This window comes from Sinocyclocheilus grahami, unplaced genomic scaffold (genome assembly GCF_001515645.1).
Source record: "Sinocyclocheilus grahami isolate Dianchi unplaced genomic scaffold, SAMN03320097.WGS_v1.1 scaffold355.1, whole genome shotgun sequence".
Lineage (NCBI taxonomy): Eukaryota > Metazoa > Chordata > Actinopteri > Cypriniformes > Cyprinidae > Sinocyclocheilus > Sinocyclocheilus grahami.
In genome coordinates, this window is record NW_015505534.1 from 1,539,699 (window position 1) to 1,554,096 (window position 14,398).

Genomic DNA, 14,398 nt, shown 5'->3' on the forward strand with positions numbered 1-14,398 from the left:
TAATTAGTTGGGCTTACTTAAAAAAAAAAAAAAAAAAAGCATGCAAACCAATTGGCTTGAAAACACTAAGTAAAGTGAAATAGAAATAGTATGTTGTACTGATAAATGCCTAGTTAGTATAGTTTACTTACACGAGAGTTCTAGTAACTAAAAAGGAACTGTAGGGGGTACTTGATCCTTTCATTTAGGTTTACTCATGACTTCGTATAGCTACTCACTGACTCCCAGAGAGCAGAATAAATGATTTTATTCTCTGATGCTAAATAAAGACTTTAGCATATTACCACACTATTTAAGGATTATATAAACCCAATTAAAAGCATCTCAAGGTAATTATGAAAAATTAAATTTGAAAAAGTTAATTAATAAACACACACACAAAAAAATACACTAATGCTTTAATTAGAAGATAGGTCACTTTCTAAAAGCAACCTATTTATTACTTTTCTTCCCTTGAAATCAAATAACTCTGACTTCATGATGCATTACTGCATTAACAGGAAGAAAATCATATTAACATAAACAAAGTTCCAAGTGCCCAACCTAAGGGAACGCTAGTCAATATAATGGGAGTAAAAAAAAAAACAACACACACATTTTAGGAAAATCAACATCAATTTATGAAGTTAGCTTATGTGAAGTTCTCTCAGATATTTCAGTTGTATTGAAAATTCAACATTCAAGATGACTGTGGGAAACGAGTGAATGCAACTAGTGAAAGATAGCTGCAGACATGGAGGAAATGAGTGAAAAGTCTATTAATGCTGGGTACACACTAAACGATTTTGAAAATCTTATAAGATCTTCAAAATGTGAGAGACCACAAACATGAGGATAAAAAAAAATCCTAGATTATATTTTTGAGTCTCTTAAGCTCACCAACCGTTTAGCTCCTATAGCAAAACGTTTTCCTTTTCACTTCTAATCATTCGTATAACCACAGTGTGTCCTTTGTGTTTTTCAGGGTAGTTTCTCCGTTACCAACCCCCACACAGACATCTTCCTGCTGGCCCGGGTGGAAAAAGTTTTACAGAACGGCATCACCCATTGCGCTGAGCCCTACATTAAGACCGCCGACATCAGCAAGGTCTGGTGCTCAATAACAAACGCATGCTTCAAGAGAACTGTAAAATCTGTTCTTAGTCACGACGTCTTTCTACTAGAATAGAGAGTTGCATAACATCAACAAGCTGTCTGCAGTGTCTAGGATGCATTTTCAAAAATCTTGCAGTGTGAGCAAAGTCAGTAGGTTTTAGTCCAATGTGAATGGCGTCTTCCACTTGGCATCCTCCTCCAATGCTTTAACATCAACTGGCATTTTTGGAAAAAAGAAAATCCTCTCCATTTAAAGTTGCAGGTTAAAGTTAAATGTGCAAAATTGGAATATCGCATAAAACATTTGCGACTAAGCACCGTTTCCATCCAACGAGTCAAAGAGAACAAAACCATCACTTCCTGATAAACTGACACTAATTATCACTAAGAAAAGTAGGAGAAGCCACTGAAAATAATTTTTATATGTAAAATCAGAGTGAGCAGGCACAATAAATGTGGTCATTGCTTTCAGAGGTGGATGCCTGCTGTTTGGGAACGCATTCGTGTAAGACAGTTCTGGGAGGCAATTATACAGAAATATTTTTCTAAAAGGCATTTCAGAATGACCATAATGACATTTCAGATGCTGTGCATCAAGATCGGTCTGCTGGTTACTCAGGTTATGCTGTCCCATAGCGCAAAGTCACATGACTTTTTTATGCGCATGGAGGAATTTATTCCATCTCCCATTATTTGCATTAACCCTTTTTCGCACAAGTCAAAAACCACCTCAAGCGAGTATAAAAATGTATTTGCGAATTTAGGGATTTTTTATCTGAAATTTGACATTCCATCACTCGTTTCTGATGCGATATTTCAAAATGCGCATCCACCCATCCATCCACCCACCTACCCATCCATCCACCCACCTACCCATCCACTCATCCATCCATCCATATGTATATATAGAAAAAAATTTCCTAATGTATGTAATGCAGTCTGAAACAGTGTCTGTTTTTTCTTCCAGGCTCGAAACATTGCAATTTGTGTTCAGTTCAAGGATTCTGATGATGAAGGAGCCGCCCCGTTGAAGGTGACTATATAATTATTCTGGGTGTGGCACCAGGTCTTTAATATTTAATATTTAGTGACATTTAATGTGTAATTGATGAACCACTGTTTGCTTTTAGTGCATCTATGGCAAGCCAGGGGATCCACTTTTCACCACCAGTGCTTTTGCTGCAGTTTTGCATCACAATCAGTGTCCAGAGTTTTATGATGAGGTGAGATTCGTATATTATCATGAAGTGTTATTTTTTTGAATAACTGCACAGCAGTACAATATCTCACCTTTAATAATCTGTATAAATCTATCAAGCGGTGACAACACATCATATTATTATAATTTTTAATTAGTAAAACACATTAATATTATTGTTAAACCATCATTATTCTTAAAAACATGTAATTTGTATGTCTGAAGACATAAACGGTTCACAAAATATGAACACAACCCTATGTTATTATTGAGATCTAAAACTATTACATTTACTTTATTAACATTTGATCAGACTGAGGTGTAAACCGCACAAAGCACGTCAAGGATATGAATAGCTGAATCATTCCAGAGACGCATCCTGTTAGGCTTCACCGGACCCTCAGGGCCAACATATTAAGGACAAATTGTGTGTTCAATAGATGAATGAGTCACAAGACATCAACATAGACAGTGCGCACAGACATAGCCTGCATCTATTTGATGATTTGCTGGACCGAGTCTAATGATGCCATCAGCTGGTGAACCTTAAAGGACCTTAAAAAAACTTATAAAAACACAAAGCTTTCTATACAAGAAACTGGTAAAGATTTCACTAATGTTCAAATATTTTCATTTCTGTCACAGATTAAAATCGAGCTTCCTGTTCATGTCCATGAGAAGCATCATGTTCTCTTTACTTTCTACCACATAAGCTGTGAGCTTGGCAACAAAACCACCACCAAGAAACGGGATGGAGTGGAAACACTGGGTGAGTGTGTGCTTGTGTGTTGTATACACTATACTTTGAAGTTTTCACAATATTCTTAATAAATGCCTATGTGTGCATAAGAGACTTCTTTCAAAAATCTTACTGACTGCATACGATCGAATGGTTTTGTGTGTGTGTGTGTGTGTGTGTGTGTGTGTGTGTGTGTGTGTGTAAGGTATATACTTTTATCTCTTGTTCTCTACAGTGGGTTACTCCTGGGCTCCTTTATTGAAGGATGGCAGAATACAGTTTGTGTGTGTGTGTGTGTGTGTGTGTGTGTGTGTGTGTGTGTGTGTGTGTGTGTGTGTGTGTAAGGAATATACTTTTAACTCTTGTTCTCTACAGTGGGTTACTCCTGGGCTCCTTTATTGAAGGATGGCAGAATACAGTCCTCAGAGCTACAACTTCCTGTGTCTGCTAATCTACCAGCTGGTTACATCTATGACAAAAGCCAAGACTCAGAGAAGGTGAAATCTTACTTACAACACTGAAAATTCATTGTTTGTTGGTTGGGTTGTTGATTGGTTGGGTTAGGCTGGTGGGATTGATTCACTGATTCATTCACTGTTTTTTTGCAGTGTTTTCCATATATCAAATGGGTGGAGAATGCCAAACCATTATTTAAAGTGCGAGCATATGTAGCATCAACAATTTACGCTCAGGTATGTTGATCTGATCTAAGGATAGTTCAGCCAAATTCCATTGTACCGAACAGAGAGTAATGACATGTTTTGTAAAACAAAAGCATTAAATCTAGTAACCCTCGTCCATCTAGGATTTGCACCTCCACAATTTCTTCCAGTATTGCCAGCTGATGAAGTCAGCGTCACAGGGCAATCCTGCTGAACTCGTCAAGTACCTAAAGGTGAGAATTACATGTGATCAAAGGAAAATGTGGATATCCTCATTTTATTTACGTTTAACAATATTACACCATGTTATGTTTTCAAAAATACATAGTGTGATGTGCCTTTTAACATTTTTTTCATAACAGGGTGGACATATTTTAATAATGTTGAATCTTTTCAAAGCTTTTCTTTGGAGCACATTTTGGAAATGAGCATGTACTTTACTGTTAAAACAAATTTTCATATTTTTGAAAGAAGCATCTTACTCTCACCCAGGTTGGATATGTTTGATGAAAAATACAGTAAAAAAAAACAGTAATATTGTGAAATATTCTTATGTTTTAAAATGACTGTTTTCTATTTGAATAAATGTTTTTTATTCCTCTGATGGCAAATCTGAATTTTCAGCAGCCATCACTCCAGACTACAGTGTCACATGACCTCTTTCATATTCCTGTCTCATTTCCAAGTGCCTACATGCAGTAGAGACTCAGGTCATCATCAAGTTCCTGCCTACGGTGCTCGTTCAGCTCTTTGAAGTCCTCACTATGGCAAGCAAAGAGAGTCAAGATATTGCTGTCAACTCCACACGGTGATTTACCACTTTATTTGTCTTCTCGGAAAGTATTACTGTTTTGTATGCAGACTGGCCTATGAATATTATATTATCTTTTTTTTATGTGATTTAAAGCGTATAGTATTGCTCTATTACTGATGTGCCTCTGTTTGTCTCAGGGTAATCATTCACATAGTGTCTCAGTGTCATGAGGAGGGTCTGGAACATTACCTACGCATGTTTCTGAAGGTACAACATTTAGGCTTTCTGTTAAACCTGGCATTGCCATGTATTTGTTGATTGGATCACATTCGACCATATTAAGAGCCAGCTGCAAAAGCAATTTTAGTTTAAAAGAATAATAATATAAGAAATAAGAATAATAAAAAAGAAAAAAGTTATTTGGTAACTCTTTGTAAGTACAAACTAATTAAGTACTTACTAATCATTTGCAAACTATTATAATATAATTAATTATTAGTCTAATAACCAATTTACAATTCCTTTCATAAATACAAACTCCTCACCTTTCAGTGACAACTCACTTTTTTGAGATCAAAATAGGTCATGTATGAGATTTGCTTGGGGGCGGGGGTGGGGGGGTTCTTGCAAGAGGGGTCTTACAAGGGTAAATAATTATGCCGGTTGCATAATTGCATAAACTGTTTAGACTAGTCTTAAAAAGTTAGTCATCTCATTTTTTACTGGTCATAACTTTTTTAATTCAGTTATGGAAAGGTAGATTTGTCTTATTTGTATTGGAAAAGTAAGACTGATTAATGATTACCCCTTGGCAACTGCTAGTTGGTCAAGTTCTTAAGACACAGTCTTAACACGTTGGCTAAGTTTATGCAACTAGCCCTTGGTTGTTATAATAAGTTTTGTATAGTATTTTCTCTACTCTTTACTTCAAAAACTATGCCTAAAAAGGGTAATATTTTATGTATTTGAGATCTGAGATGTGGCAATGGTGAAGAGAGAGGGCAAACATTTTGTATTTTAGGTCAGCATTGCCGTCTAATCAGCCAATATTGTCTTTTATAGCATGGGATTTTGACCAAATATATTCAGTCTTGATTTTGGTAAAATGTTGCAACAAGATGTTAAAAAATATTTTTTGTTTTTTTTTGGAAAAATTTGTTTTGGACATTTAAGGTAATAAAATATATATATATTAAAAAAAAAACCTTAAAGTAACTACAAATGAGCATGTAAAGCAATTATCTTTAAAAGAAATTCTGTGTGGAGCATGCCCCCGATCCGTGCAATGTTCTCACCTTTTTCCACTTACCTGTTTGCATCTCTGCCTTTACTATGAGTTAATTAACACAAATCTTATTATTGTTTAACTACACAATGAATGAAGAACTCACTATTTATTTATAGCCTATTAATATATAAAAAATATAGAGACTACAATATATAAACCACAAATAAACTATGAACCAATCATTTGTTAATGATTTGTAAGTGCTTTTTTAGTGCATACTTATAAAATGTTACCAGTTATTTTTATTAATTTGGTCACAAAAATATTGATTTGTATTTTTAATGTGACAGTGATATCACAATAACTTTGGTTAGCAAGAAGAGCTTTGCTGGCTTTTCTTTTTAACAAATGTAAATAAAACCGGTATTTTATTTTGCAGTACGTGTTTCGGATCAACAACGCAACTTCAGAAAACTCTGTGTCGACGCATGAAGTTTTGGCTACAGCAGTGACTGTCATCCTCAAACAAACTGCAGACTTCAACACCTGCAACAAACTCCTCAAGGTGACAAAACTTTTCGGTTATGGTGAATATGAGCTACTCTTTTTGCACAGAAGATGGCACCGTTGTGTTTGTTTTCTACCTTTTTGATTTACTTCAGAATTGGGGTTTATTGTTCAAGTCAGTTATGAGTAATTGGTGGGTTGTTCAAAAACAAGTATCGCTACATGACCATTCACACACAAATAATATGACTGTACCACTGGAACTTTCTCAGTGTATTTAATTCACTGTAACCACCTTGTTTCATATAGACTTTGCGTCTCCTTAAAGTCTTTACATAACCATGTCCAAGGACACATTTTCTTGGAATTCAGTTCTCAAAGCTTTCTTAGAACTAGTTTTGTGGGAACTTGCTTTTACATAATTAGATACCAGAATACTGGTTTGACTTTGGCTGGTGTCAGAGATCGTGTCATAGTGTGGTAGAATAATAAGTCCATTGTTTCAGCAAGACAGTTCACTTTCACTTTGTTTTACTTTTGTGATTATGTTGTGGTATATTGTACATTTATATGTATATTTAAAATTCATATATAGTGGCACACGTTCACATTCCTGTGATATGAAATGGTATACATTAATATTATAGTATCATTTTAGATTTCATGTTACATTACTGTTGAAAATGTTGGGATCAGTAAGTTTTAGTTTTTTTTAAGACATTGATGCTTTTATTTAGCAAGCAAAGATGCATTAAATGAATCACAAGTGACAGTAAAGACATTTATAATGTTACAAAATAATTCTAATTCAAATAAATGCTGTTCTTTTGAATTTTCTATTCATCAAAGAATCCTAAAAAAATGTATGATTGATAATAAAGAGAGCACAGAGTAAGCATATTAGAAATAAGGATCATGTGACACTGAAGACTGGCTGATGAAAGTTCGGCTTTGGCATCACAGGAATAAATGACATTTGAAAATATATTAAAATTGAATATTTTAACTAAAATAAAAAAGGTTCATTTAAATACGTTAGAAATTTTACATTTTAATAACATTTCACAATATTTCTGCTTTTACTGACCTCAGTGTTTTGAATGGTAATGTGTATGTACACATTTATGACGTTCATCTGTGTTATTATGGTTATTAAATCCTGTTTCTTTCTATCTTGTATTACAGTATTCATGGTTCTTCTTTGAGACCATGGCCAAGTCAATGGCACAATACCTCCAGGACGGCAACAGAATGAAAGTTAGTATAATCCATTTCCATGTTTTACACTTTAAAGTAATTTCAAAGAAACTTCAAAATCAGTTAACAGCCATTTGTTATCAAAGAGGAATGTATAGGGCTTTCCTTTCCACTTCCTTTTCTTAGTTATCATCTTCAGTAAAACATAGCTGGATGTAAATAATCCTGGGCTGCCGAGCATGATGTTGATTTCCACTTTTGGCTTTTGTACATAGAATGCGGTTAACTTCCTCGTTCTTCAAAAGTGTGCATGATCAAGGTATCTGGGAAGAAACACACCCTTTAAACTCATAAACAAAGCTGCGCTGTACTGTACTGTTGACACAGAGTTGCCTTTTGCATGTACGATGTGTTTTTAACAGTTTTGGAACTTTCTGTCAGTCAGTTCCAAACATGTTCAGACCTATTTGATATGCCTGAATCTGTGACACATGTATGTCATTTAAAGGCTGGTGTGTAAAGCAAACATGCCTTCAGCATACAGTATTGCATGACACACACACACACACACACACACACAAAAACTTTTCTCAGTTGTTAAAATTGGACTTCCGTGTGGTTAGAATATCTGAAATGAAATCAGATAAAATCCTACATTCCTTACAAATGACCATTTCCAACAATGTAGCATTCATAGCATTGCTATATGATAGTTAATAATGTGAAACCACCTACTGTACATTTTCTGCAGATGCCTCGAGCGCAGAGGTTTCCAGAATCGTTCCACCAAGCGCTGCAGTCCCTGCTGTTGTCAATCATGCCTCACATCACCATACGCTATGTGGAGATCCCAGAGGAGGCCCGCTGTGTCAACGTTAGCCTGGCCTGCTTCATCAAGGTGAGGCCTAGAGCTGTGGTATTTTAATAAGATCAGGCCTAACTCTTTACAGCACAACAGTTTTCAACATTGATAACAATAAGAAATGTGTCTTGAGCACAAATCAGCATATTAGAATGATTTCTGAAGGATCATGTGACCTAACTTAGTGCTCTCTAAGTGCTTCCTTAAAGTTTTAATGACAAAAGTTTAAAATAAAATACTTCTATTTTATTAATAAGAAATTAATGTTTTTATTTAGCAAGGTTGTATTAAATTGATTAAAAACGACGGTCAAGACATTTATAATGTTACAAAATATTAGTATTTTTTTTTAAATAATTGCAGTATTTTTTGTACTTTGTTTATCAAAGAATCCTGTGAAAAATATATCACCGTTTCCACAAAAATAGTAAGTAGCGGAAGTGTTTTTAACACTGATAATAATAATAAAAAACATTTCTAAAGCAGCAGATAAGCATATCAGAATGATTTCTGAAGGATCATGTGACGCTGAAGGCTGGAGTAATGATGCTGAAAATTCAGCTTTATTATCACAGGAATAAATACAATTTAAAGTAACTGTTTTCTAATAACAATATCACAATTTTTCTGCAGTTTTGATCAAATAAGTTGACATTTAAAAAATCTCACTGACCTCAAACTTGTGAAAGGTTATCTGAATATGTATATTAGTTGCATAAAGTACAGCAAATGTAATATTTTTCTAGCCGTGACGAAGCAGCAGAATTTTTCTTGTATCTTATTATTTTTGTCATTTCAATGTTATTTTTCAGTTTAGTTGTTTGAATTGCATTGTCTACATGTTCTTTAAAAATTGCACACATGTTGCACAAGCGCGTTTGATATTCTGCAGTTGTACTTTAATCTTTAACCTTTCAAATGCCATTCACTATAATAATTAAACTGAAGAGATAAAATTTTGTAGAATAGAGAAAATGAGGTTGATGATTCATTTTTTTTCTCCTTCACATCTCCTGGAGCGATAATCCACGATTAGGGATTTTATCTGTTTCATCTAATAATGGCTATTATTTGAAATGTTTCAGCATTTGGGCTTGGTCACCAGAAGAGTGTGTTATGATGTAAATGTTTTTGTAGTTTTTCTGGTACCAGCAGTCACTACTGGATCTGCTTGATTCGACTAAATGTCTGGCCAATATTGAAGACTTTGAAGCAAACTTAAACCTGCTCCTCATTCTCCTCACTGTCAAACAAATTTGATTGTTCATATATAGTATGTCTAAAGTTTAATTGCACTTCACTCCTCATTATTGTTTTTTAATTTTTCACATAAACTCATTGTGTGGCATTACATTGTTCTGATTGAAACTCTCCTCCTGCACAGCGCTGCCTTACGTTCATGAACCGAGGATTTGCTTTCAGCTTGATAAATGATTACATGTGTGGCTTCAGCCTGAAAGATCCAAAGGTAGGCAACAGAGTTCAACTGCATTACATGCTCAAAGCAATACAACTTACATTTATTCAGTGGGTTATTAATATTAATTGGTATAATTTTTCTTTTTTCAACCCGGTGGCCTAACATTAGAGAGTTTTAGATGATAATGAAATTCTGCTGTAAAATACAATGACTTTACTTTTGTTCACACATAATAATCTCATACTAAATCCATGTCAAATTTGAAATCATTTTAACAATATTTAACATATTTAATCTCTGAAATACTTTGAGAAGTGGCCTGTTTGCTTTGACAGGTACAGTATAACAATGCTTTGAGGGTTTTTAATTTTCTAAAATAACCTAACCTCTTTTAGGTTTTGATTCTTCAGAGATTGTCTTCTCTCTGAGGTCTTTCATAACAGACATCCAGATAATGGGTGTGACTTGTAGGTTTTTGCGGAATAGCTTCTCTGTTCTCATCTTCTGTGCTGTTGATATCACAGAGTTTTATTGTGGATTGTCATATCATAAGATCATGTATGACTCATTTTGACTTGCAAATTCAATGTGCCACAGCCTGTCTAGACTGCAAAGCTTGGAAAACACAAGCTTTGAAAGGGCGCAAAATATGTATTTTCACTATGCACTGTAAAAAATATGGTTTATAATCACAAAAATGTCAGGCATGCACGATATAAATAGATAGATATAATTAGATTTTTTTAATTTATTTTTTGTCAGTATAACTTTATATTGGATATTTAATTGTGCATGCTTATTTCCACCTGTGATTAAATTTAGATTACTTTAGCTGACCTTTAGATAAATTACATATTTAAAAACTGTTAAATGTAATTCTTGCTGTACATTGCAATGTTGTAATGTCTAAATTCACTTGTAGAATTTGAAATAAATACATAATACATTACAATTAAACAAAATATTATATTATGGGCGTTTGATATTGGTCATTTATTGGTTATCGGCAGTAACAGTTTTGATATTATACTTCCTAATTTGTAATTACTGTAACTGTTCCTTAATAACAAGAGTTGATGTCTTTGTTGCTGAACTCGGACGTGAATTAAAACATGAATGTATGTTTACAGGTGCTTACAGAGATGAAATTTGATTTCCTTATGACGGTTTGCAACCATGAGCACTACATTCCTCTAAACCTGCCCATGGCATTTGGCCGAACTAAGTTGCAGCGAGTCCAGGGTAGGTCTCTCCACCCCCCACCTATCTTTCCATGACTTTTCTTGTCCTCATCCTCCCCTCCATCCCAGCCTAACAACTTCACCACTTTAAAGGGTTAGTTCACCCAAAAATGAAAATTCTGTCATTAATTACTCACCCTCGTGTCTTTTCAAACCCGTAAGACCTTCGTTCATCTTCGGAACACAAATTAAGATATTTTTGATGAAATCAGAGAGCTCTCTGACTCTGCATAGATTGCAATACAACTGAAATGTTCCCAAGTCCAGAGGCGTAGCAAGGAGATCTGTAAAATAATCCATGTGACATCAGGGGTTCAACCGTCATTTTACGAAGCTATGAGAATACTTTTTGTGTGCAAAAGAAAATAAAAAAACGACTTTCTTCAACAGTTCGTCTCCTCCGCATCACCCTGTAGCGCCATTTTGGAGAGTATCAGCTAGGGCTGGGCAATATGACGATATTATTGTATATCGACAATGTCTCGTAAGTAGCACAAGCGCGTTTGATATTCTGCAGTTGTACTTTAATCTTTAACCTTTCAAATGCCATTCACTATAATAATTAAACTGAAGAGATAAAATTTTGTAGAATAGAGAAAATGAGGTTGATGATTCATTTTTTTTCTCCTTCACATCTCCTGGAGCGATAATCCACGATTAGGGATTTTATCTGTTTCATCTAATAATGGCTATTATTTGAAATGTTTCAGCATTTGGGCTTGGTCACCAGAAGAGTGTGTTATGATGTAAATGTTTTTGTAGTTTTTCTGGTACCAGCAGTCACTACTGGATCTGCTTGATTCGACTAAATGTCTGGCCAATATTGAAGACTTTGAAGCAAACTTAAACCTGCTCCTCATTCTCCTCACTGTCAAACAAATTTGATTGTTCATATATAGTATGTCTAAAGTTTAATTGCACTTCACTCCTCATTATTGTTTTTTAATTTTTCACATAAACTCATTGTGTGGCATTACATTGTTCTGATTGAAACTCTCCTCCTGCACAGCGCTGCCTTACGTTCATGAACCGAGGATTTGCTTTCAGCTTGATAAATGATTACATGTGTGGCTTCAGCCTGAAAGATCCAAAGGTAGGCAACAGAGTTCAACTGCATTACATGCTCAAAGCAATACAACTTACATTTATTCAGTGGGTTATTAATATTAATTGGTATAATTTTTCTTTTTTCAACCCGGTGGCCTAACATTAGAGAGTTTTAGATGATAATGAAATTCTGCTGTAAAATACAATGACTTTACTTTTGTTCACACATAATAATCTCATACTAAATCCATGTCAAATTTGAAATCATTTTAACAATATTTAACATATTTAATCTCTGAAATACTTTGAGAAGTGGCCTGTTTGCTTTGACAGGTACAGTATAACAATGCTTTGAGGGTTTTTAATTTTCTAAAATAACCTAACCTCTTTTAGGTTTTGATTCTTCAGAGATTGTCTTCTCTCTGAGGTCTTTCATAACAGACATCCAGATAATGGGTGTGACTTGTAGGTTTTTGCGGAATAGCTTCTCTGTTCTCATCTTCTGTGCTGTTGATATCACAGAGTTTTATTGTGGATTGTCATATCATAAGATCATGTATGACTCATTTTGACTTGCAAATTCAATGTGCCACAGCCTGTCTAGACTGCAAAGCTTGGAAAACACAAGCTTTGAAAGGGCGCAAAATATGTATTTTCACTATGCACTGTAAAAAATATGGTTTATAATCACAAAAATGTCAGGCATGCACGATATAAATAGATAGATATAATTAGATTTTTTTAATTTATTTTTTGTCAGTATAACTTTATATTGGATATTTAATTGTGCATGCTTATTTCCACCTGTGATTAAATTTAGATTACTTTAGCTGACCTTTAGATAAATTACATATTTAAAAACTGTTAAATGTAATTCTTGCTGTACATTGCAATGTTGTAATGTCTAAATTCACTTGTAGAATTTGAAATAAATACATAATACATTACAATTAAACAAAATATTATATTATGGGCGTTTGATATTGGTCATTTATTGGTTATCGGCAGTAACAGTTTTGATATTATACTTCCTAATTTGTAATTACTGTAACTGTTCCTTAATAACAAGAGTTGATGTCTTTGTTGCTGAACTCGGACGTGAATTAAAACATGAATGTATGTTTACAGGTGCTTACAGAGATGAAATTTGATTTCCTTATGACGGTTTGCAACCATGAGCACTACATTCCTCTAAACCTGCCCATGGCATTTGGCCGAACTAAGTTGCAGCGAGTCCAGGGTAGGTCTCTCCACCCCCCACCTATCTTTCCATGACTTTTCTTGTCCTCATCCTCCCCTCCATCCCAGCCTAACAACTTCACCACTTTAAAGGGTTAGTTCACCCAAAAATGAAAATTCTGTCATTAATTACTCACCCTCGTGTCTTTTCAAACCCGTAAGACCTTCGGTCATCTTCGGAACACAAATTAAGATATTTTTGATGAAATCAGAGAGCTCTCTGACTCTGCATAGATTGCAATACAACTGAAATGTTCCCAAGTCCAGAGGCGTAGCAAGGAGATCTGTAAAATAATCCATGTGACATCAGGGGTTCAATCGTCATTTTACGAAGCTATGAGAATACTTTTTGTGCGCAAAAGAAAATAAAAAAACGACTTTCTTCAACAGTTCGTCTCCTCCGCATCACCCTGTAGCGCCATTTTGGAGAGTATCAGCTAGGGCTGGGAAATATGACGATATTATTGTATATCGACAATGTCTCGTAAGTATCGCGATGTTGATGTCAACAGTCAGGTAACAGACGATTATCAACATTATCGGAAAAAAATTACAAATGATAAACCTTGTTGTTGCAAAAAATATTTTACGTAGGCCCATAGTAACCATACAGGTCTTTTTGCATGCAAGAATGAAACTATTTAGTAGGAGGGTTGGGAATCAAATTACTTCTTATTAGGGATGCACCGATACCACTTTTTCCAGTACTCGCCTGATACCGATACTTTTATTTTTGGTACTTGCCGATACCGAGTACCGATACCAATATTTTTATTGCATTTGTAAATTTTTTAAATATTGGGTACAGAAACCAAAAGAGTATGTATAATGTTAGTTAGTTAACTTTATCAAATAGATACAGTCAAGCCAAAATTTATTCAGACACCTTCAACATTTCTCACATTATCACAGTTTATTCACTATAGTTTAGAAAATGGTAATAAAATATAACAAGAACTCAGAGTTAAACGGAGTCAGAACAAATTCAGCTTGATAATGTCAGATAACTTTGATAGAAAGGTATGTAGGCTAATGGATTACAATCAGCCAAAAATTAGACAGCTGTTAGTATGACAGTATTTACACAACTATCAATACTTAGTCTTAATGACAGCATGTAGTCTCCTGGGCATGCTGTCAACCAGCTTCATGCAAACCTCAACTTCATTTTTTTTTTTTTCCCAGACTCGGTCTGAATAATTTTTGGTC

The 14,398-nt window shown here is 34.6% G+C and overlaps 1 protein-coding gene across 1 annotated transcript in view; it reads left to right on the forward strand.

The window, feature by feature from the left end:
* LOC107548778 (dedicator of cytokinesis protein 11-like) overlaps positions 1-14,398 on the forward strand; it is an 86,165-nt gene that overhangs the window by 32,259 nt on the left and 39,508 nt on the right. The window contains exons 13-26 of the mRNA XM_016229585.1: positions 965-1,087; positions 2,063-2,128; positions 2,226-2,318; positions 2,939-3,062; positions 3,408-3,529; positions 3,641-3,724; positions 3,838-3,927; positions 4,381-4,502; positions 4,646-4,715; positions 6,116-6,241; positions 7,369-7,440; positions 8,132-8,278; positions 9,627-9,710; positions 10,793-10,904. Coding sequence (XP_016085071.1) covers positions 965-1,087; positions 2,063-2,128; positions 2,226-2,318; positions 2,939-3,062; positions 3,408-3,529; positions 3,641-3,724; positions 3,838-3,927; positions 4,381-4,502; positions 4,646-4,715; positions 6,116-6,241; positions 7,369-7,440; positions 8,132-8,278; positions 9,627-9,710; positions 10,793-10,904 — 1,435 coding nt within the window. The remainder of the gene's footprint in view (positions 1-964; positions 1,088-2,062; positions 2,129-2,225; positions 2,319-2,938; positions 3,063-3,407; positions 3,530-3,640; positions 3,725-3,837; positions 3,928-4,380; positions 4,503-4,645; positions 4,716-6,115; positions 6,242-7,368; positions 7,441-8,131; positions 8,279-9,626; positions 9,711-10,792; positions 10,905-14,398) is intronic.